The sequence below is a fragment of the Peromyscus eremicus genome, chromosome 8a, assembly GCF_949786415.1.
Source record: "Peromyscus eremicus chromosome 8a, PerEre_H2_v1, whole genome shotgun sequence".
In the NCBI taxonomy this organism is placed as follows: domain Eukaryota; kingdom Metazoa; phylum Chordata; class Mammalia; order Rodentia; family Cricetidae; genus Peromyscus; species Peromyscus eremicus.
Window position 1 is genome coordinate 55659245 of NC_081423.1, and position 20723 is coordinate 55679967.

Below are 20723 nucleotides of genomic sequence, written 5' to 3' on the forward strand. Positions count from 1 at the left end.
TTCCCACCCAGGTGCAGTCCATGTTATTGAGATGACAGTGAGCCATCCTCTGTTCTAGAGGACGGGTGTCTCTGACCTGACCCATCAGAGCACAGGGATTAAATGGGAATGTGACTCATTACTGGAAGTGGCCAATGCCAATGACATAGGCCAGGGCCCATCTTGGAAATGAAGGTCTTTGTGCAGTGAATGCTAAATGGGCTGTTGGTACCCATGTGGCTCCATGTGGGACTTTGAATTTCTGATCCCCCTGTCTCCAGCTCCTCTGTGCTGGGATTACAGGTGTGCACTAATGTGCTGTTTATTTGGTGCTGGGGAACGAACCTGAGGCTTTTGAGCAAGCTCCCCACTGAACAAACGCGCTATCCACTGAGCTCTCAAGTAGACGACTCTTAGATCCACTAGCTGTCAAATCCAAGTGCAGTCCTCATTTTCAGTGGGAGCGAGTGGTTACTGTGGCCCTGCCGCATGACTGCCACCGTGCTTGGTTCTGACGAAGGCGACGGGGCCATACATCTTCTTTCTGAGGCAGCCTGCCACAGAGCCCATACTCTAGTCTAGCTGCTGGTACCATTTTCGTCCTCTCCATCTTAATCTGCCTCCGTTGTCCCCTACTTTCTCGCTTAGGCTGGACCTTGCCTGAAGCTGGCCTCTGTAAGAGAAGTGACAATCAAGTCACTCTATCACCTGGGTGCGGCCAAGTGCTATAATTCCTCCACCTCATTTGATTCTCACACTAACACAGATATGGAGAGTATTAACCCATTCTACAGATGAAACTGAAGCCACGTGAGGTGGAGATTGTCCAATCACAAAACAGCTGTCACCAAGCCTGGCTTGAAATACTGCAGTCCCCTTCCCTGGACCCTGGCGTCCAGACAACTGTAATGAAATGGAAACTGGAACTGGAGGTGAAAGATGAAGATTGATGCTTCTGGGTTTGTCATTCTGTCTAGTTGGCCCTAATCAATCTTCGATTTTTCCATCTGTAAAATGGGACAACTGATACTGCATCTACTGCATAAGGCTGTGATCCAGTTTAGAAAGTTCTGGTGAACCTGAGGGCCTAGACAAGGGTGTGGGTCTGAGGCAGGACAGCAGAGCAGCTGGACAGGCCCCAGATGTGCTGCCCAGGGCAGAAAAAGACAAAGCTGGAGAAGCACTACCAGGTGTGCAGACGGAAGGACACGGCAAGGATCCTCACAGGACAGTGAGTAGAAAAAAGCAACATAAGAGGCCAGGAGCACATTCTGAGCCCAGCTGCTTGGTGCATGCCAAGGCTCTCTCCTAACAGGTTCTGTAAGAAACCTAACAGTGACTAAATGTCAGAACTTACAGCCAGGTGCTGGTCTCTGTTTTCATGGCCATATTATCCGCTAATCTTCACAATAACCTTGGGCAGGTATCATTTTTTTTTGTCCACATTACAGACTAGGAAACTAAGGTATGGGAGTTACAGGGGATTTCAACCACCTGAACTACTACTGGTACACAAGGGGCTGTTATATGACCCAGAGAGAGAACAGCACATATCTAAAGGTACCTGGGAGTTTTAAGACAGGGCAGATGTGAGTTGGTGGTAAACCCAAGCACACATACAGTCGCTCTTGCTCTGGATAACTCCATTAGGTATCGGTGATGATGAAAACCCTCTGATCTCTCAGAGTACCTTGGAGCTGTGACTCTCCTGGGAGGTCTTAAGGGTCCTGAAGAATTCTGCAAACATTCTAGTAGCTAGCCCAGTCTCCATGGTTCCTGCTTCCTGTGTGCACCTGAGTAACCAGTGTTTGCCAAGTTTTTCTAGGTCAAATATAGCTTAGACTTGGTGAGCCTGAGGACTTGAGTACTCTTGCCCCCCTGGAACACAGATTCCTGAGCCAGAAGCTCCTTGGAATTCCCCATGCCCATGAACTCTCAGGCACTGAGAGGCAGACTGGGGGGACTGAAGGCTTCACCCAAGCTGGGGGGCAGGAACATACAGGGGGCTTCTCAGTACAGCCTAGGGACTTGGAGGCCATGAATGGGAGGTCTTAGGAGACCTCACCAAGACCAGGAAGTCAGAGGAGTGGACATGACGGGGGGGGGGGGATACTTGGGAAAAGCTGAGGAGGAAAAATCCTGGGGAGGGAGGCAGGGACTAGGATAGAGATAGGGGGAGGAGAGGGTGCCTGGCAAGTGTAGGTATGAAACCCAAAGAGCAAACGCAGAAGGGGACAGGGTGGAGGGCTGCAGTGAAAGCGAAGGGCCACAGTGCCTGGGAGCAGGGGTGTGGTGTAATGGAAGGGCTGTCAGAGCACAAAAGGTGATGAGCCTCCCGATTCTCAGCCCTGCCCCCAGAAGCCGCCATGATGCTTCACGGCTGGCCTGCGGATAGTGCAAAGGTGCTTCAGAAACCACAGGGCAGGACTTCGGAGGCTCCCCACAGAGAACTTTATGGTATTGGAGTGCAAAAGGGAGAGACCAAAGCTGGAGGACCCCGGGCCAGGGGAATGGATGATTCTACCAGGAAGAGGCTGGCTCTTGTTGCGGTGGTCTGTGCACAAGTGCCCTGGCAGGAGGCTGCAGCATGGTCCGCTGAAGGGAGAGATGCTAAGGTCTTCTCCGGGGCCATTCTTGGTTGGGGATACATGAGACGCTGATGGGGGGAAAAAAATAAAGGCCAGTGAGGCAGACTGCGCACACTCAGTATTCTAGGAAGGGCAGTGGCAAGGGGGACACCTAATAGGGTGTGTGCAAGCTCTGGCTGGACTGAAGACACACACAAGGTCCTGGGTGGACTGCTGAAAGCACAGCAGGGCCTGTGTTAGAGGCTAGAGGCCTGGCAGGCTGGAGAGGGGACTCAGCGCGGCACTCCCACGGGAGAAGATGGACTGCTCACAGGTGTCAGGAAGCAAGGCTAGCTTTGGAGGGGTCCTTACTAAGGACCAAGAGTAAACGCACACAGCATGCCCGACAGGAGCCCCTCCAACCCAGGCCCACACTGTGGGCTACTGAAATACACACCCGTGTGGAAACTGACTAGAGACAGCCCTAGCACCAGCTGAGAGCTGATGCGAGGTCAGCAGTGGTAAGAACATACAGCTAGATCACTGCTGCCTTCTGCTTTGCGTGGGCCCAAAGAAGCAGGGGCTTGCTTAGAGGAACCCTCCAAAGTAGCGGTACTCAACCTATGGTCTGCGACCCCCAAAGGACGGTTGGAAAACATGATTCATAACAGTGGCAATATTAGAAACAAAAATAATGTTATAGTTGTGGGTCACCACGACATGAGAAACAGCACTAAAGGGTCACGGCGTTAGGAAGGTGGAGAATCACTGCTCCAAAGGGTGCCTCCACGGTGACCAGGAGCCATAGTAAGGGTACACCTTGGTTTTCAGCTGTTGCAGGCAATTCCTACCAGTGTCAAACTAACACACTAACTGCACTCAGAGGACAGAGGAGCTTCTACATGTGGTCCTTCTGCTTCACTTGGGCTCTTCCACCTGCAGCCTGTGGCCACTGTGTCCCCTGCCCCCTTTGCTCACTCTGCTGGAGCTCCCCAGTTCAGGGAGGCAGGCACCTGGACCTAGTGCAGGGAGGAGGGTGCAAACTTTCTCTCATCACCCTTGTTCCCCGTCAGCACACCACCCTGGTACAGGAAGGGTGACCATACCAAGGAGAAGGGGCAGGGGTCACCTTGCCACCTGGACCCCACTCAGTTCTCTAGCCCTGGGCCTGCCCCACATCCAATTAACAGGAGCAGCCTGACTAAGGCCCAGGAGCAACTGGGGCACCCCTCCCCCCCAGTCTAGGTAGAGGGAGACAAGTTCTCCACAATGAGTTGGAAGCCAACATCAGTAGACCCTAGGGACCAATGTGCACCCTCCTAGATGGCCATCTGCCAGGGTCACACAAAGCCAACACTTATCTGTGGACTATACTGGGTGTGATCCACCTCCGGTACATTAATTCAAATGAACCTACAGAGCAACAAGCAACAAGGATTCCTGCCCTCAAGTCTTCACAGGAGACAAGGACTAAACAGGTGAGACACAGTCTGGCAGTGAAAGCCAGCCTACGGAAAGGAACACTACAGAGCACACAAACATCTCAGCAAACTCGGGGAGCTCAGGCGACACAAACATACTCAACTCACGCATGGCTCTCTAAAACAGGCTGTGAACAGGCCCTGAGAAAACCGAAGGGAGTTAGAGAATGACTCACATGTGCTCAGCCCTTTTTCACAAAGCAAAACTTCTAGTGGTCTGGCTATAAGGCTGTATGCAGGAGCATCTAAAGTCAGAGGATCTACTTCTCATTTCCAAATTCTTATTTCTTGTGGTTTACTTTTGTGTCTTACTGTGGCTGCCAAGAGCCACAAGGGTCTGGGCTATGAAGCAGACCCTGGGCACAAGGCAGAGGTTAAGCTCGCTCATCCACCTGAGCTAGTGGGGGTCACCTGGCGCAGCAGGTCACCAGCAAGGACAGGCCTCAGCAAGAAGTACTTAGCAAAGGCACTGCTCCAGAAGCAATGTCTAGGACACTAGAGACAAGGAGAGGCAGGAGCAGGCACTGAGTGACACAGTAATCTTCTTGGGAGTGAGTGACTCCATGAACACAGACTAGCTGGCCCAATTTCTCCCTTCCCACTCTCATCTGCTAATGAGATATGATGGTGCCTGTCTCATACAGAGTACACAAGCATTAATTTAGTGCAGGGAACACCTTTAGAGCAATATTCTAGTATGTGCTCAATAAATGTTAGGTTTTATTAGCATTTATTTTTCTCTGAGGTGGCAAATAGTCCACTATGTTCATATCAAATACAAAAGTATTCTCAGTGGTTTCTGTAAATCCCATTTCACATTGCCTGTGGGAAAAAGGAGATGTAAATTATTTCAAACAGACATGATCACAATTTAAAATACTGAGTTTATTTTTGTTTTAAATCAGCACAGTAACAACTGTCACACAAACGACTTCACACTACCAATGACAGGTGCTTTACAGGCTCAAGTGCACGTTTAACTCTCCAGACTGCAGACTACGAACCCTAGATGTCCTTCACATTCTGAGGTCATGTAACATTAAGCAAGAAAACATTAAACAAAATCAGTTTTGTATAAATAAGTGTGACCAAGCATCTTAACTCATCACCTGAACTTCTGATACCTTCGGAACAATCACGGGAGGCTGCTTAGGGCGTCTGCAGTAGCCAGACTCACTGAGTCCTCGGGTGTGCCTTTCCCTCTGCTCTTCCATTTCTTTCACCAAACCTCACACAAATAACTGACCCAGGCAAACTTTTTTTCAGGCACTTGCCTTATTTTTATACACACTTCTTTTTCTCAATTCAGAGTTTCTGAAAACCTTAGCACCAGGACCTAGGCGCCTTCAAAAGGCCATATGGGCATCTTTGGTCCCCTGGAGAGTCCAAAAGTCTTCCAGTCACCCACCTGGCTCCCTCCTTCAGACGGGATGCTCTGTGGTGTGGAGAGGACCTTCTGCCCTCCAGGAGAGTGAACTGGCATGGGGAAGGTCTGCCCTCTCCTAGCCTCAAATTTCCTGCATTCAGAGAAATGCTTTTCATACCTGCATGTATCAAAACAGCAATAAATGACTCCAAGGAACTGAAAACGTGAAAAATCCCCTAGGAAGTAAACCTTGGGGAAGGTGTTTGGCCCGTGTGTTGGACTGCCCACTCCTACTGTTGCTGAGCAGAGGCCTGGTGGCATCACTACACTCTGCATTCCATATTGATTGCCACCCAGTAGGAACAGGTGTCCTCACAAGACAGCACCAGTGACAATGTGAGGAACACATTTACCACAGGAGCCAGGTGCTGGGAGCAGACAGTGACTGCACTTGGGTTAGCACTGATCGGCCCTCCCCTGTGGTTCAACCGAAGTTGGGATTCATATGTGAAATGTCTTTATCCATTATCTTTCAAAACATTTTGATCTTCAAACTGAGTCAGAGGAATGAACACACCATTTCAGCAGGAAAATTACACATTCTGAAAATATTGTCTCATTATAATCCTCTCATGTTCCTCAGGCACTAAGAAACATAACCCACCCTGTTGTAACTTCCAGAACCACTGCTAAGACAGGGAGAGAATACAGAGTGAGGATGACCTCACTGGCATTTCCCTTCAGTGGACAGCTGAGGACAAAGGTTCCCCATGGGCTGACACAGGATGGTGCTGTCTCTCCTCCAGAGATATGAGGGCCCTGCCTGGACAGCTTTCATGCAGCAGCCTCTAGGAACTCTGAGGTGAACACAGCTTCTGCATAGTCTTCACACACATCCTGCAGCTCCGCAGCCACGGCCCCCAGGGCTTCATCTACCAGCTCATCTGAAAAGCTGGAAGACAAAGGACACAGCTGAAGGCGTGGGCAGCCAAACACGGAGCTGTTCAGTATTCATGAAAACCTAGTAAATCAACTTGGAAATTGTGTGGAGATCTAGAAGCCCAGAAGAGTGAAGATACTTCTGGAGAAGAAAAAGAAGGTGAGGAGCCTGGCTCTCCCAGATATTAAGATGGTAGCACCCAGATCCCCCAAGTCCTGCAAAAGCACCAAAAGACAAATGGCCCCTCACCCTTGAGATGCTGATATTAGAGGTGACTGGAAATAAATGGCCTGGCCACAGCCCAGCCCTAGCTCAGCGAAGGTGCATGCTTTCTCTGTGGGAAAGGGCAAGGTCCTCCAAATCCCAGATGTCTCTATATAAACATATGCATGCACACACAATACACAGCCTTCTTCATTTAAAACTGTTGCAGAGTATGCTGCAGACCTGGTATCCCTCAAGAACTTCAGTGTGTCCTGGAAAAGACACCATGCAGACAGCTGTAGTAACATCACTATAAACCATTAGCTAATCTTACCTACAGACTTTATTCAAACCTTGCCAATCATCCAAATAATGCCATTAAAACTTTTTATCTTTCAGGATCCAATCTAGGCTATTTAGTTGTCATGTTTCTTTAGACTACTTTCATTTAAAATAAGTTCCTCAGTCTCCCTTTCACGACCATAACATTTCTTGAGAGTAAAGTTCTTTTTTTTTTTCTTACACTGTCCTCATATCTGGAGTTGTCTAGTATTCCCTTACAATCATTGTCAGCTACATATTTCTGGAACAGATTTCAAAAGAGGGCTACTGTGTCCCCTAAGTGCTCTTCCCTTTACTGATGACTGCTGATTTTGACCACTCAGTTGTGGTGATGTCTGCCAGGCTTCTTCCTTATGAATCACTATTTTCCCTCTATAATTAATAAGTAAATATACAGGGATATTTTCAGACTTCCTACGTTTTGTTTTCCTATGTCTTCATGACTTGTTCCTTTGGAGACGATAGCCATTATCTCTCTGGATATTGTTTCAGACTCATTTTCTTCCTCTCCTCTCCTTCAAAGACCATAACCTCACATATATTAGACCATACTGCTTGGTCTTTTATGTTCCCAATCCTCCTGTCTTTACTTTTCATCTTTAATTTTGCCTTTCTATACCGCTCTGGAGATATCTGAATTTTGTTTCACATTCCAAGCCTCCAAGTTTCTCTTCTGTTGTATCTAATTCGCGATGGAGCCTATCCAATACATTCCTCCTTTCAGAAAGTATATTTTTTTATCTTTGGATGTATGTTTGGATTTTGATGAGCTCCCAGTCCTCTGGCAAAATTCTGAGTTGTGTCTTTTATTTCTATGGCCACACAGGCAGTTATTTGGGTCTGTAAACAGCTTCACTATTTGGAGCTGGTGTGGATGTGCTGTTAACTATTGTCTCTCTCTCTTGTCTGGCTATTTTCACTATAAACTAGACACTGCTTTTGAAAAATTATAGAAATATATTAAGTCTCCCATGATGACATGATTTTCCTCTAGAGAAAATACATGTTTGTTTACATATGGAGCCTGGGGAACAAGAGAATCCAGAGTCACCTTGGCAACTGAGAAGATGTAGCATTGAGTACAGTCCGTAAGAAGACCTATACATCCAGGTTGCCTGTACTTGCAGAGAATGCAAGCTTTCAAGGCCTCAAGCAGAAGTAACAAAAGGTCTGGGGATGTAGCTTAGCAGTAGAGGGCTGGCCTAGAACGTACAAGGTCCTGGATTCGACACCAGGACCACAAACAATGAAGTAAAGAAACTTTACAAGGCAGTAAGATTGCACCTCTGGATTCTAACCTCTGTCTTCTGACCTAAGGAGGCTGTGGATGTGTTCTCATCCAGAGTGAACCATTCAGTACCATACTGTGGGCTGAGCACCTGTCTTCTCCACGGTCCTGACCTAGTTATTCTTTATTACCTCATTAGTACCTAGATGCTGTCAAGTGTATACATTTTATTTTTAATCCAGCCTTTCTATTAACAGTTATCCTCAGGGGAGAGGTAGTTCAAATCACCATGTGTATCATTTCTGGAAGCAGAAATGTGTCCTTTCTGCAAGTGACCAGTCTTTGTATCTGCTTCCCTCTCTATATTCCTACCACTGCTTCTCCACTAAACTACGAAGGAAACACAGGGCACTTCTCATTCACTTGGCACAGCAGGTGGCATATGGCATGGGGTTTCCTTTCAACTTTCTTCACTCTGCCTCAAAGCAACATCCTTCCTGACCTGCCCAGTCTTCCTCTTCCAATCTGAACTGGCTGCTTCCTATGCTCAAGCGCAATTTCTTTGAAATGGTTTTGCCATTTTTCTGGATGTCCCATGTTGGAATCCAGGTTCCCTGAAGTCCTAAGTCTTTTTTCTTAGTGTACACCTTGCCCCAGGGCAGCACATGGGCTCCAATAACTTAAGGAGAAGCAGTACAGGATATCAAAAGCTCATAAATATATAATACAAGAATGAAAATAAGCATGTTTCAAACTTAAGAAAGATACAAGCAATCTACTATTTTGCTCAAGGATAACCACCACCTTGCACTTGTACTAAAGCAGTACTTGGAGGAGGTCCTTGGAGGTACAGGAGAGAGGTGAATGAGGACTAGTGCAGTCAGAAGCTAGCTGCTTGTCAAGGCCAGTGTGTCTCCGACATGAGGACTTGATAATGGCTACTTCTTGTCCAGCAACACTTGTGCTCTCTGAAGGAGTACAAGCCTCAACAACAGCGTCAAGAACTGAGCCCTGACCTGAGTATTTGTGTTCATATGTGAAGCCCTAACTCCATATGATGCCTGGGCCTGAAGGACAATGAAGTCCAAATGAGGTCACAAGGGAGAGTCCTCATGACGCGAACAGTGCCCCAAGAGGATAGAGGACCTCTGTCACCAGAGGACAGAGCAGGAAGGGGACACCCACCAGACACTTGAACCTTAGATAACTCCCAGCCTCCAGACTGTGAAAAGACATTCTTGTTGTTTTAAGTCCCCCAGTCTCCAACATTTTATGGCTCCCTGAGCTTGGCCTGACAGTTTGCCTGAGAGGAAACTGCAGGGCACTCTGCTCCTCCAGGTGGCAGAGCCCGTGATGTTTTCATGGCTTCCTGTATCAGAAGAAGAGCAGTTCACAGAGGAGCCTGTTCGCCAAGCCATGAGCAGCCACTGGAACCCCAAAGCAATGATTAAGACCTCAGCTAGTCCTTTCTCCAGCTCCTCTTAAGTCTAAGATTTGGTCCTTGGCCTGTAAGAGACACGGAAATTTTACTGACCTTTCAGCTATTAGCCATGGGTTGAAGGAGCCTACAGCCTCATGAGATATGATCCGTAGGAACTGCTCAAATTGGCTACAGTAATCACCAATGCTGTGCTGCATCCCTGGAGGGACGAAGAGGGGAGTTCGGCCTTCTTTCTGATGCAGATCTTCTCCGACGGAGGAAAAGGGGGCCTCTCTTTTCTCTGGTTCCTCCTCTGTTCCCACACTTTCATCCAGTGAGCTGAGAACACACAAGAAAGATGGAGGCATCCAAATGTAAGCAAGGGTGAGCTGTTCCTGTACCATGAGGGTTTGTCCCCCTCATACTGAACAAAACTCAGCATCCTACATCATTGCCCACTTCTCTTCCAATCACACTAATCCTCAACACTGTAGGCGCTCCTGATCCAGGAGCAGGAGGAAATAAAACTCCCACTAAGTGTCAGCACAACTCATATATGCCAGCGTGAAAGCCAGCTAAATGCTGCCAGGTTCTGGAGGCTTCCTTACAATGCAAATGTTCAATGCCCACCACAGAACCACTGTCTTACTGACTCCTCAGAGTCTGCAAGAACTCACTTGCTCCAAATAATTTCTGTTGGAACTAAAGGGATGCAGAATTTAACTACACCCAATGCCACCAACTAGAAAAAAAATCACAATGTACTGCCACTTACTTGGCATTGCAGGGCCTCTCTAACAAGATTTTCACAGCTGGATCCTTGGGAGTTGCTGTCTTAGTGATCTTGATTGGATGGGGAGCCAAAGGTCTTTCACTTACTGCTGGGTTGTTCTGGTCTAGAAAGGACAGGCATAAAATGACTGATGTCAAAAATGTGTCCCTCTTAAGAGTGAGGTAGTAGCTAATGAACTGTGAGGAAGTCACAGCCATCTTCCTCACACACTAAGACACAGGCGGGGTTTGGTGCAGAGTGGCTTCAAACACAAGGCGAATTCTTAAGTTATAGAGAAACCAAACATCAGTCTTCGGAAACAAGCACTGCTCCCTAGCTCCAGACGAGACTCCTTGCCTGGTCTGTGAAAGGCCTCAGGAGACACCATTTCACTGGGACCCAGCTGCCAGTCAAGGAGTCTGAAGTCATAAAGTTTGCTTTTTAACCTTTAAATGCTTTGATTACTGAAGAAGAAGAAAGCCACTCAGAAAGAAGAAAGCCACTTAATTAAGGGATCTGACTTGCCTCTGGACATTGTTGCAAAAAATCTGCATGAGAATCAAAATATTAATTTATTAACTACAACCTGCAGACTTGAGAGCTCTCCTGAGTTTCAGATGATTTCTAATTTTAAATGTCTTTCAAGTGGAAGAAAGAAACCCGTCACTCAAGTAAAGTTGTTCAGGCAAGATACTTTCTCTGATGCCCATCCATGCTGGTGACTGCACACTGTCAGGAATGAACACTGCCAAGGTCAGCTTTTGTAAATGTTACCACCGAGTACAATCAATCTTCAGTTACTCACAGAGCTGAGAGAAAAGGACTAGACACCACATCACCCTAAGATCACTCTATGTTTGGTTCTGTAATGTACCTGAGCCCAAAAGCATGTTGCCTAGATTCATACAGTGGTCTCATGATGTTGGAATTACCAGTGTCTGACACTCACTTCAGTTCTTAGTGTTCTAAAAAGATCCTCTTTAAAAAAAAATAGAATTGTGTATGTCTGTGTGGGTGTGTGCAAAAAACCTAACTTTGTGCTCCATGGCCAAACCATCAGTAAAACACATCCCTTTCCTCTGCCTCCAACTCAAAAAATGGTAAAATGCCATTGTCTGACTACACAATCACTTGAAGGGTCCTTGCTTATCTTCAGTAGCCACGATAGGGGCATGACTGACTGACAAATTCTCTAGGCCTCAATGAACCTGGGGCTTAGTTGGGAGAGTTAAGACACCTTGACAAACAGCTGTAGCCTGCTAGAACAGGCTGTGGGAGTTCACAAGCAAGAGCTGGGCAGAAGGAGAGAGCCCTACATTAAAGGCTGAGTATCTCTAAGTACTTGGGGCCAGAAATGTTTCAGATGTGCGAGTTGTTCAGATCTGGGGATATGTGTATAAGCTTCACTGACTGAGCATCTCGAATGGGAAGTCCAGTCCCTTAAGACTCTGGAAGCACACTACATCTCAGCATTTTTGTTTATGGTTGTTTAGCCTGTATAAGAGAAAGTACTGCACAGGTAGGATCACATGAGCCAAACCCAGAAGAACAATTCAACTGCTAGCCCATGAGGTAGAAGCCAGGGTTTGTCACCCTGAGTAACAACAAAATGCACAAAACCTGCAGAAAACACAGAAAGAGTACATGCATGTTCTGCTAGATGGCCCATCTTTCAAAATTTAACATGGAGAATACTTTTTAGAAAACAATGACACAAATTTGTACCTTGAAATAATTCCATGTGATATAAGCTGTTATCAAGCATCTACCTGCAACTTCCTACATATCTCTAGGCAAATGTAACATGCATTGAATTTAAGTTCCATTAGGGGTAATGCTCAACCACATCTACTCTTTCATGAGGAAGACGAACATGAGACAAGCAGAACTGATTACCGCTTCCCAACCAAACTGTGACAGCAGCCTAGCAATTGCAGCCACAATGTAAATGCATGTGTTTGAAAAGTGAAAGAGAAAAGCAAGTCTTTCTTCAGATGGCGCTAGAAGAAGTGAATATCACCAGCCTTTCCCTCAAACCACACACTTTTATCTAAGATAGACCATAATGCTAAACATTAAAGCTAAAACAAACTAACCATAAAGCTTCTAGAAGAAAACAGTATCCTCTCACCTCAGTGAGGCAAAATTTCCCTGGGCCACAAAAAAAAAAAAAAAAAAAAAAAAAAAAAAAAAAAAAAAAAGATATTCAAAGTTGATTGAGGTTTTTGTTTTTTTGGTTTTTTTTTTTTTTTTTTTTTTCGAGACAGGGTTTCTCTGTGTAGCTTTGCGCCTTTCCTGGAACTCGCTTTGGAGACCAGGCTGGCCTTGAACTCACAGAGATCCGCCTGGCTTTGCGCCTCCCAGTGCTGGGATTAAAGGCGTGCGCCACCACCGCCCGGCTGATTGAGGTTTTAACAGAATTAAAACTTTAACATCATTGAGAGAGGAAGTAGTTAAGCTACACACAGAAAACACATACCTCCAACACATCCACTTGAGTGCTGGCTGCCACCAAGTGGTGGTGGTGGTGATGGTGGTGTGTGGGTGTGGGTGTGGGGGCAGGGGTTGGGGGGGTTGGAAGTAACCACTGATTCATACAGAGGGTTGTTTTGGGGGTATGAAAATAAATGTTTTATAACTGAGAAAGTAGCAATGAGCACCAGTCAGACAACGATGTGAATATAGCAGTTACTTTAAAAAAACAAAAAGGCAGTGCTGAGAAGAGAACTCAGAGGTACAGTGTCTGCTGAGCATATGCAAAGTCCTGGGTTCGATCCTCAGCACTGCAAAACACCAAAACAAAAACAAAAACAAAAACAAACCAACCCAAAACATACATCTGACAAGAACTTATGCCTATAACATACATATGATCTGTATAATTAAAAAATAAAAGGGCAATCCAACTAAAAAGCAGACAAAAAGATTTTGGATGTCTCATAAAGAATTATACACCATTGGCTATTAATCACTTGAAAAGGTTCAAAGTATTATTCATCAAGAAAGAAACTGCCAGGCAGTGGTGGCGAACATCTTTAATTCCATCACTGGGGAGGCAAAGACAGGTAGATCTCTGAGTTCAAGCCAGCCTGGTCACAAAGCAAGTTCCATGATAGCCAGGGATGTTACACAGAGAAACATGACTCAAACAAACAAACAAACAACCCCCCCCCCCAAAAAAAAAAAGAAAGGAAGAAAAGAAGGAAGTGAAAGAGAAATTGAGGAGCTGGAGAGATGGCTCAGTAGCTAAGAGCATAAACTGCTCTTGCAGAGAACCTGAGTTCAGTTCCCAGCACATCTGGCAGTTCCCAACCACTTGCAGATCTAGCTCTAGAGGGAAATCCAATACCTTTGTGCGCTCCCACCTCCCACCTCCCACCCTGAAGGCACACACCCATAACTAAAAATAATAATAAAGCTTAAAAGATATTAGCAGAAGGTGGAACCGAGATACCATGAGAGCCAATCCCCTGCCAGATCCATTAGAGGACACAATGGAAAAGACTGACAGTGCCGGAGGCACTCAAGGCGACTCATGGAGACAGGAGTGGCCACGCTGGCCTCCTTAGCAACAGTCTGGCAGGTGTTTATAAAGCTTGATACACCTAGCACATGGCCTGGCAAGTCTACTTCTCAGGTATTTATCCAAGAGAAATAAAAACTGATGGTCTACACAGAGACTACATATTAATATGCTTACATCAGATTTCTTTGAGACAAGGTCTGTGTGTAAGCAAGGCTAGCCTGGGATTCATATGTCACCCAGGATAGAATTCTTTTTTTTTTTTTTTTTTTTTTAAGATTTATTTATTTAGTATACAGCATGTATGACTGCAGGTCAGAAGAGGGCACCAGATCTCATTATAGATGGTTGTGAGCCACCATGTGGTTGCTGGGAATTGAACTCAGGACCTCTGGAAGAGCAGTCAGTGCTCTTAACCTCTGAGCCATCTCTCCAGCCCCAGGATAGAACTCTTGATCTTCCTGCCTCAGCTTCAGATGACAGGAATCTGTCACCACACTTGCTTTTAGATTCATTATTTGCTTTTTAAAAATAAATTTTTAGATGTATTTACTTTTATTCTATGTAAGTGTTTGCCCGTCCACTTGTGTGTAGATTGTGTGCCCGCGGCCTCAGTGGCCAGAAGAGAGATCCAGATCCCCAGGAACTGGAGTTACAGCCTACTGTCAGCCATCATGTGGGTGTTGTGAACTGAATGAACCCAGGTACTCTTCAAGAACAACAATGCTCTTAACCACTGAGCCATCTCTCCAGCGCCTTAGCTTTATCTGAATAGCCCCAAACTAGAAGACAACAAATAAAAATCCACCAGCAAACACGCAAATTAGATGTGGTATGTACATTCCAAAGAGTACTATTCAGGAAGAAAGAGGGAGGGGAATAAGGAGGGGAGGAGAGAGGGCTAACTGGGGTAAATGGACCCCAAGATGTTTACAATCAATAGTTGGGAGTCTGTGCTACCTCCATTGCAGAAGGGACTTGAAGATCATGAGATGGGTGGGGAGAGTAATCTGTATATGTGATTGTAGGTGTCTACAATAGGCAAAGACAGGCCTGACTACAGGAGGAAAGGCAGCGGCTGATCACAGAAACAGACCCTGGATAACAAGGCCATGACTGGGGAATGGAGGCAGCCGTACAAACTGGGAGAATTGCACGGAATAGACCCTCATCTGGAGCATCCAGAGGAACCAGCACCTTCACTTCTTTTTAGGACTCATTTCCAGCCTTCTGATCTCTCCAGCTATAAGAGGATAAATCTGTGTTCTGATTCAGTAATTTGTGGGTGAGGAGTGTTCTAAGCTCCTATTTTCAACAGGAAATAAGCAACATTAGACCATAACATGCTATGTTGACTGGAAGGGTCTAGACAAAAAACACATTCTCCAGCAAGAGCTTGTACTTACTCGAACCTCTAGATTAGTCAACATGGCTGAAAAGCACAGTGTTGCCTAAAGTTAGGGCACTGACTGGGAAGGAGATAGGGGAAGTTTCTGCAGCGATGGTGTGTGCGACATCTAGACAGGAGTTTGGGTAAGAAACAGATTTGTCAAAACTCCTCAAATGATGTGGTTAAGATCTGTGTGTTACATGCAATTTTTTTCTAGTTAGTAAATGTGTGGTGTGTGTGTGTGGTGTGTGTGTGTGTGAGAGAGAGAGAGAGAGAGAGAGAGAGAGAGAGAGAGAGAGAGAGAGAGAGAGAGAGGAAAGTGTAAGAATACAGGCAGGCACTGGCATGGCATGGAACAAGAGAGAGAGAGAGAGAGAGAGAGAGAGAGAGAGAGAGAGAGAGAGAGAGAGAGAGAGAGAGAGAGAGGAGAGGAAAGTGTAAGAATACAGGCAGGCACTGGCATGGCATGGAACATTCCTGGAAGTCAGGACAACCTTAGATGCCAGTGAGAGCCTTCCACTTTGTTTGAACCACGGTCTCTCTTGTTGCCTAAGGCAGGCTAGCTGGCCTGGCAGTTCCTGTCAATTCTCCTGTTTCAGCCTCTCACTAAGTCATCTCCCTATTCCTTATATACAAATCTTACTTCAGAAAACCAAAACCAAACCATAAATAAATAAGAAACTCAAGCTGATACCACATATTTGGAGGAAAATGTACTGTTATCTAGCAGTTAAATGCATAGATAAGATCACCTGAAATGCCAACCTGAGATGAACTGAAGACAGAGGGGTAAACAGTGACATGGTAACCTCGCAGCTACCAGGGGTAAACAGTGACATGGTAACCTCGCAGCTACCAGGTGAGGATTTTGTTCATCACTGGGCAGTTTTCTCAACCTTTCAGTATGTTTCAAATTTTTCAGAGTAAAATATTGAGGGTGGGATTGGGGAGAAACACCTACCATTTCTTTCTTCGTGCATCCATAAGTGAGGGTCAGCGTATACAATTTTATTATATCTTTGGCGAACTGTCTCCTGGTATTTCTTTAAAAAAGAAAGTTTAATTTATGAGAAAAAGTAAGTTTCATTATAAACTAGAAGTAGTAAGTGTGGAAACAGCTCAGCAGACAGACACTGATGAGAACAGGCATCTGCTGGGCTAGAAAGTGAGCAGCTCCTGAGGGAAGCCTAGAAGAAACAGCATGACTAACGTGGTTGCAACCTCGGCCAGCTTGTTCCCTAGAGCTTCCTGTGATGACAGACACATGTCCCCTGTCCATCTACGGACCACCTGTATTTCCATCTTCCTTAGTTTTGTTTCAACAGACATATGTTGGCTATTTCTACTGCTCAGGTCTAGGCAGTTACCCCAAGAGAAGGAAGGTGGTTTAAAGAAGAGGACAAACAGTATGTCTTTACATTTTCAAAACCAACCAAAAGTTACCTTCTTTATAATTTCCTATTTAGCAATGAGGAAGAACTGAGTTAATCAAGACACAACTGAAACAAAAATGCTGCGCGTGGGGTCAGACCTGGATGGGGCATCCTAGCTCTCTTGGCAGTTTTTATGACCTTGACCACACCATTTGATCACTGGGTTTTGATTTCCTGTTCTTGAACAATCCGGTAGGATGGCTCATGTCTGAGGTCTAAAAGTTTATAAGAAAAGGGAGTCATTCTAAAGTAGTAGTCTGGAAATTAACGGAGGTAAGGACATCTGTGATTTGACAGGGTCACTATAGCAAGGTAGAAGAGGTATAAATGATGGATGCAAAAGTCAATGGTCCAAACTGTGGAAGCAAGTTTGTCCTGGAATCTGGTTTTGGAATTATAAGTCACTGTTAACAGGGTGATAACAGTATGGACTACTTATTAGGTGATGTGTCAGATAGTTTGCTAAATACTTTACATCTTCTTTTCTCAGAAATCCTACTTAGTAGACAGGGTAAATGAATGAACCAAAGCACACTCAGTTGGCAAGAGAGCTTGGATTTAAAAGTAGGACTCTGTGGCTCTGTCATATTGAGTGTCCACACATGACCAGGAGTGGAGGTGAACCCCCACTGGCAAAACAGACCAGCAGGCCCAGACCTTACTTCCATTTCCTCCATCCGGCGCATCATGGTCTGTAGATCAGGGCTGTCCTTGCTGTCCCCCAATGTGGCTGAAGTTTCTAACCCCAAGATCTTATCATGAGTCATAGCCTGGAGCTCATGAGCAGCATCTTCTAAACAGTCATCCAGCTGATGAATATTCCTGGATTCATAATTGATACCTGCAGCCTACAAAATGAAGGAAGAAAGGGTAAGAAGGTAATATAAAGAGAACCAAAAAATTAAAGATTATTGTTGATCACTGTAACCCCAAAGCAGAGTGATCCAACTAGCAGAGATCCTATGCCAGAACAAACTTCTTGGTCAGTGCATAACAAAAGCACTAGCCGATACAATTTTTATCAGTCGCTTAAGTGATTGCACTAACCAAGCAGTGGCCTCTACTGACAACTTAACCAGCCATTTCATCCGCCTTGCTGATTGATAGAGCACGTATCTCTTCTGCCACATTTAGGGGAACGTACCCTATTTTATACGTCACACATTCTAGATGGCATGCCTTTTCTTTTGGTCCATGCCCTTGTAAAAGCCTCATGGCACTACGAAGTTCAGGGTTCTTTTCTTTGCTTGAGGCCCTTGTTATAAGCTAAGAGAATGTTAACATTCTCTGCAGACTTGGTGTGCTTTAAATCAACAAAATCAACAAAGTACTTTACAGTTTGCAAAGCGTTTCCCCTTTCTTTCTTTCTTTTTCTTTTTTTTTTTTTTTTTTTTTTTTGAGATAGGGTCTCTACACAGCCTGGAACTCACTTTGTAGACCAGACCAGCCTCAGACTCACAGAGATCCTCCTGTCTCTACCTCCTATGTGCTAGGATTAAAGGCTTCTGTTACTACACCCAACTATTTTTCTTGATCCTAATATAGGTCTATAATCTGGTCTGTATTTTTTTTTTTTAATATCTTCTAGGTAAAGAATGAGACATTCCTGGGAGTAAGGTCTGGTTCTGCCCTTCAATTTTGGACAAGTTTACTCAGCCTCTCTGGGCTTGTCTTCTTCCTTTTCTTTTGGTTTTTTCAAGACAGGGTTTTTCTGTGCAGTACTGGCTGTCCTTGAACTCACTCTGTAAAGCAGGCTAACCTCAACCTCTTAGTTTTTAAAAAATATTTTAATTAAAATATAATTACATAACTTTCCCCCTTTCTTTTTCTCCATCCAGTACCTTCCATGTCCCCCCTTACTCTCTCTCAAAGTACTAGCCTCTATTTCTTTATTATTGTTACACACACACACACACACACACCCTATATAGACAAACCCGCTGAAGACACTTAGTGCTGCTTGTGTGTACATGATTTCAGGGCTGACCATTTTGTCTTGGATAATCAATCAGGAAGCTCATCCCTGGGAAAGACTAATTCTCCCTCTCTCAGCAGTCATTAGTTACCTGTTTGATTATTTTTAACACTGATTATTGATATATATCCTGGAAAACTTGCAATGAGAATGTTTCCAACAGCCCAGAATTCTAAACGAGAGGAGTTTTATCTTTCAAATAATTGTATTAAAGATGGTTTAAGGCCGACGAAGTAATTTGCACATAAAAAAGGCTGTTTTATTCATAATATTTATGTATGTCTATTTTACTGTTAGTATTAGTAATCCATTTCACTTTCCTTTCATATTGAAATGCTTTATGGAGCTGCTTTCCTAGGTTAGATGCTAGCCCAACACTTTTTGGGAGGCTAAAAGGGGCTTTTAGTGGCCATGTTGCACAAAATGCACCAAGCTATCACACACGTGAGACCATAATGATCAATGAAGGCTTAGTTCCATTCTTAGCAGCCTGACCTCACATGGAACTCCAACACAAAATAACAACACAGCTAAAATCCTGCTTAGTACTTACATTAGTTTGAACAATCTTGACCTACAGTCTTCTTGCTCCCAAGGCCACTGGGCTATTGAAACTTCACTCCTGCTTCCTTCTGACTCCTTTATACTCTGCCTATTACTTGTTTGGCGCAATTACAGCAGCAGGCATCTTTTTACAAGATTTAGAAGACTAAAAGAATGTAACTTGCACCTTCTATTCCAAAGTTCCTAAGGCCAGGCAGACAGTCTCCTAAACACTAAAAGCAAATCCCCCAGAGGAAGATTAGCCTGAACAACCACAAAAGAGGTTTTTATTTTCCTCAAATGCTTTCATTTCTTTCTTGGACCTTCTTTCCTTTCTGTTAGACCAGACATGGCCGTGTACTGAGTACTCAAAACTTGCTTGCTTGACAAAAACATTGGGCCTTAAAAAGAAAGGAAATTAGGCCAGTAATGAGCCAAAGTAGGCTGGCTGAGAAAGCAATGAGGAAGCTATTCTTCTGCCTCAGGCCATCAACATTCAGGGCCATGGCTTATCTACACTCTGTCATTAGAGAGATAAAAGTGCACCAACAAAAACCTGTGGCTCTAGAGATGTCTGTGAGCTGTTTGCAAGGCCTAGTCAGACACAGAACTAAACATACACTCTAAGAATTAACATGCCACGTATGAAAAAGAATTTTCACTCTCCTTGAGTAGGATAATGTAGTGTTTGCAAAGTAATCTGCATATCATTTTCCTTTGACTGGAGACATGATCATGCAATAATACCAGAATACCAACACGACACACCTGCTCTGCAGGCTGGGATGCTGCTGCTGCTGCTGCTGCTGCTGCTGCTGCGCTCGGTGACAGACGATCCTTCAAATGACTATTTGCTTCCACAGAAGAATTAACTCTCTATTAAAATGGACAAATGCATTCACAGATTATAAAAACTCACACTTCATATCAGAACAAATAAGCCATGTTGCAGAATAACCTATGTGGAACTATTCATCAGCTCTAGCTACAGGAGGCTTTTTGTAGCAATTAAAGTACTCGGTCCTTGTGAGAACAAATGCCATGTGTTGTTCTTGGTGCTCCAGACATTTTTTAATCTCTACTTTGTAAACACTGCCAGAGTAGCTATATGCTGCTTTGCAAGTCATTCAACTTGTCTGTTCTATATTTTCTCAAGAGTCAAATAAGGAGACTGCACAACTCCATCTCTAGGAGATCTCTGAGGTTAATAATCCTGGAATTTCCATGGACTCTAATAACCTAACACTTCTTAGGCTCATAATGCCATTCAATCAATTAAGGTCATAATATTCTTAGATGACCTCATCTATAAGCATGAAAACACCACGGCTTCTATTTCCAGGGTGGATCCATCAGGTGTCACTATTGAATCCCTACTGCTTACAGGAGGGTGACATGGACTCGTAGTATGCTGTAAGTCACTTCATCTTTGAGAAACTTCTAGTTTGTGCAGATAAGTGCCCCAAATCAATCTCTCCTACTGTAAAATAGCCAATCATTCTAAGTTATCAAGGTCACAGAGACCAGCATCCAAAGGATGATAGAGTGAACACCATCATT

General features: G+C 44.8%; 2 protein-coding genes and 1 long non-coding RNA gene across 7 annotated transcripts in view; 1 reads left to right on the forward strand and 2 right to left on the reverse strand.

Annotated features, from left to right (window-relative positions):
• Pitpnm3 (PITPNM family member 3) overlaps nucleotides 1–1711 on the reverse strand; it is a 106495-nt gene extending 104784 nt beyond the window's left edge. For 2 of the 4 annotated variants that reach the window (XM_059271110.1, XM_059271109.1), the window contains exon 1: nucleotides 1544–1711. Coding sequence is in view for 1 of the 4 variants with exons in the window: in XM_059271107.1 (XP_059127090.1) it covers nucleotides 1600–1626 (27 nt within the window). In the remaining 3 variants the exon portion in view is untranslated. The remainder of the gene's footprint in view (nucleotides 1–1543) is intronic. The other 2 variants (XM_059271107.1, XM_059271111.1) reach the window with 2 other exon arrangements.
• A 3180-nt stretch (nucleotides 1712–4891) lies between these two features.
• The window catches only part of Kiaa0753 (KIAA0753 ortholog), a 50473-nt gene continuing 34641 nt past the window's right edge, over nucleotides 4892–20723 (reverse strand). The window contains exons 14-19 of one of the 2 annotated variants that reach the window (XM_059271112.1): nucleotides 19932–20039; nucleotides 17308–17493; nucleotides 16174–16255; nucleotides 10303–10423; nucleotides 9642–9866; nucleotides 4892–5571 (exon numbers count right to left, since the gene is read on the reverse strand). In XM_059271112.1, coding sequence (XP_059127095.1) covers nucleotides 5364–5571; nucleotides 9642–9866; nucleotides 10303–10423; nucleotides 16174–16255; nucleotides 17308–17493; nucleotides 19932–20039 — 930 coding nt within the window. In that variant the 3' untranslated portion in view covers nucleotides 4892–5363. Of the gene's footprint in view, nucleotides 5572–5986; nucleotides 6346–9641; nucleotides 9867–10302; nucleotides 10424–16173; nucleotides 16256–17307; nucleotides 17494–19931; nucleotides 20040–20723 lie in introns of those variants that run through there. The other variant, XM_059271113.1, reaches the window with a different exon arrangement.
• Nucleotides 7918–15437, forward strand: LOC131917350 (uncharacterized). Its single transcript, XR_009380659.1, has 3 exons — nucleotides 7918–9901; nucleotides 14417–14654; nucleotides 14851–15437. It is a non-coding gene; the product is annotated as an uncharacterized LOC131917350 (long non-coding RNA).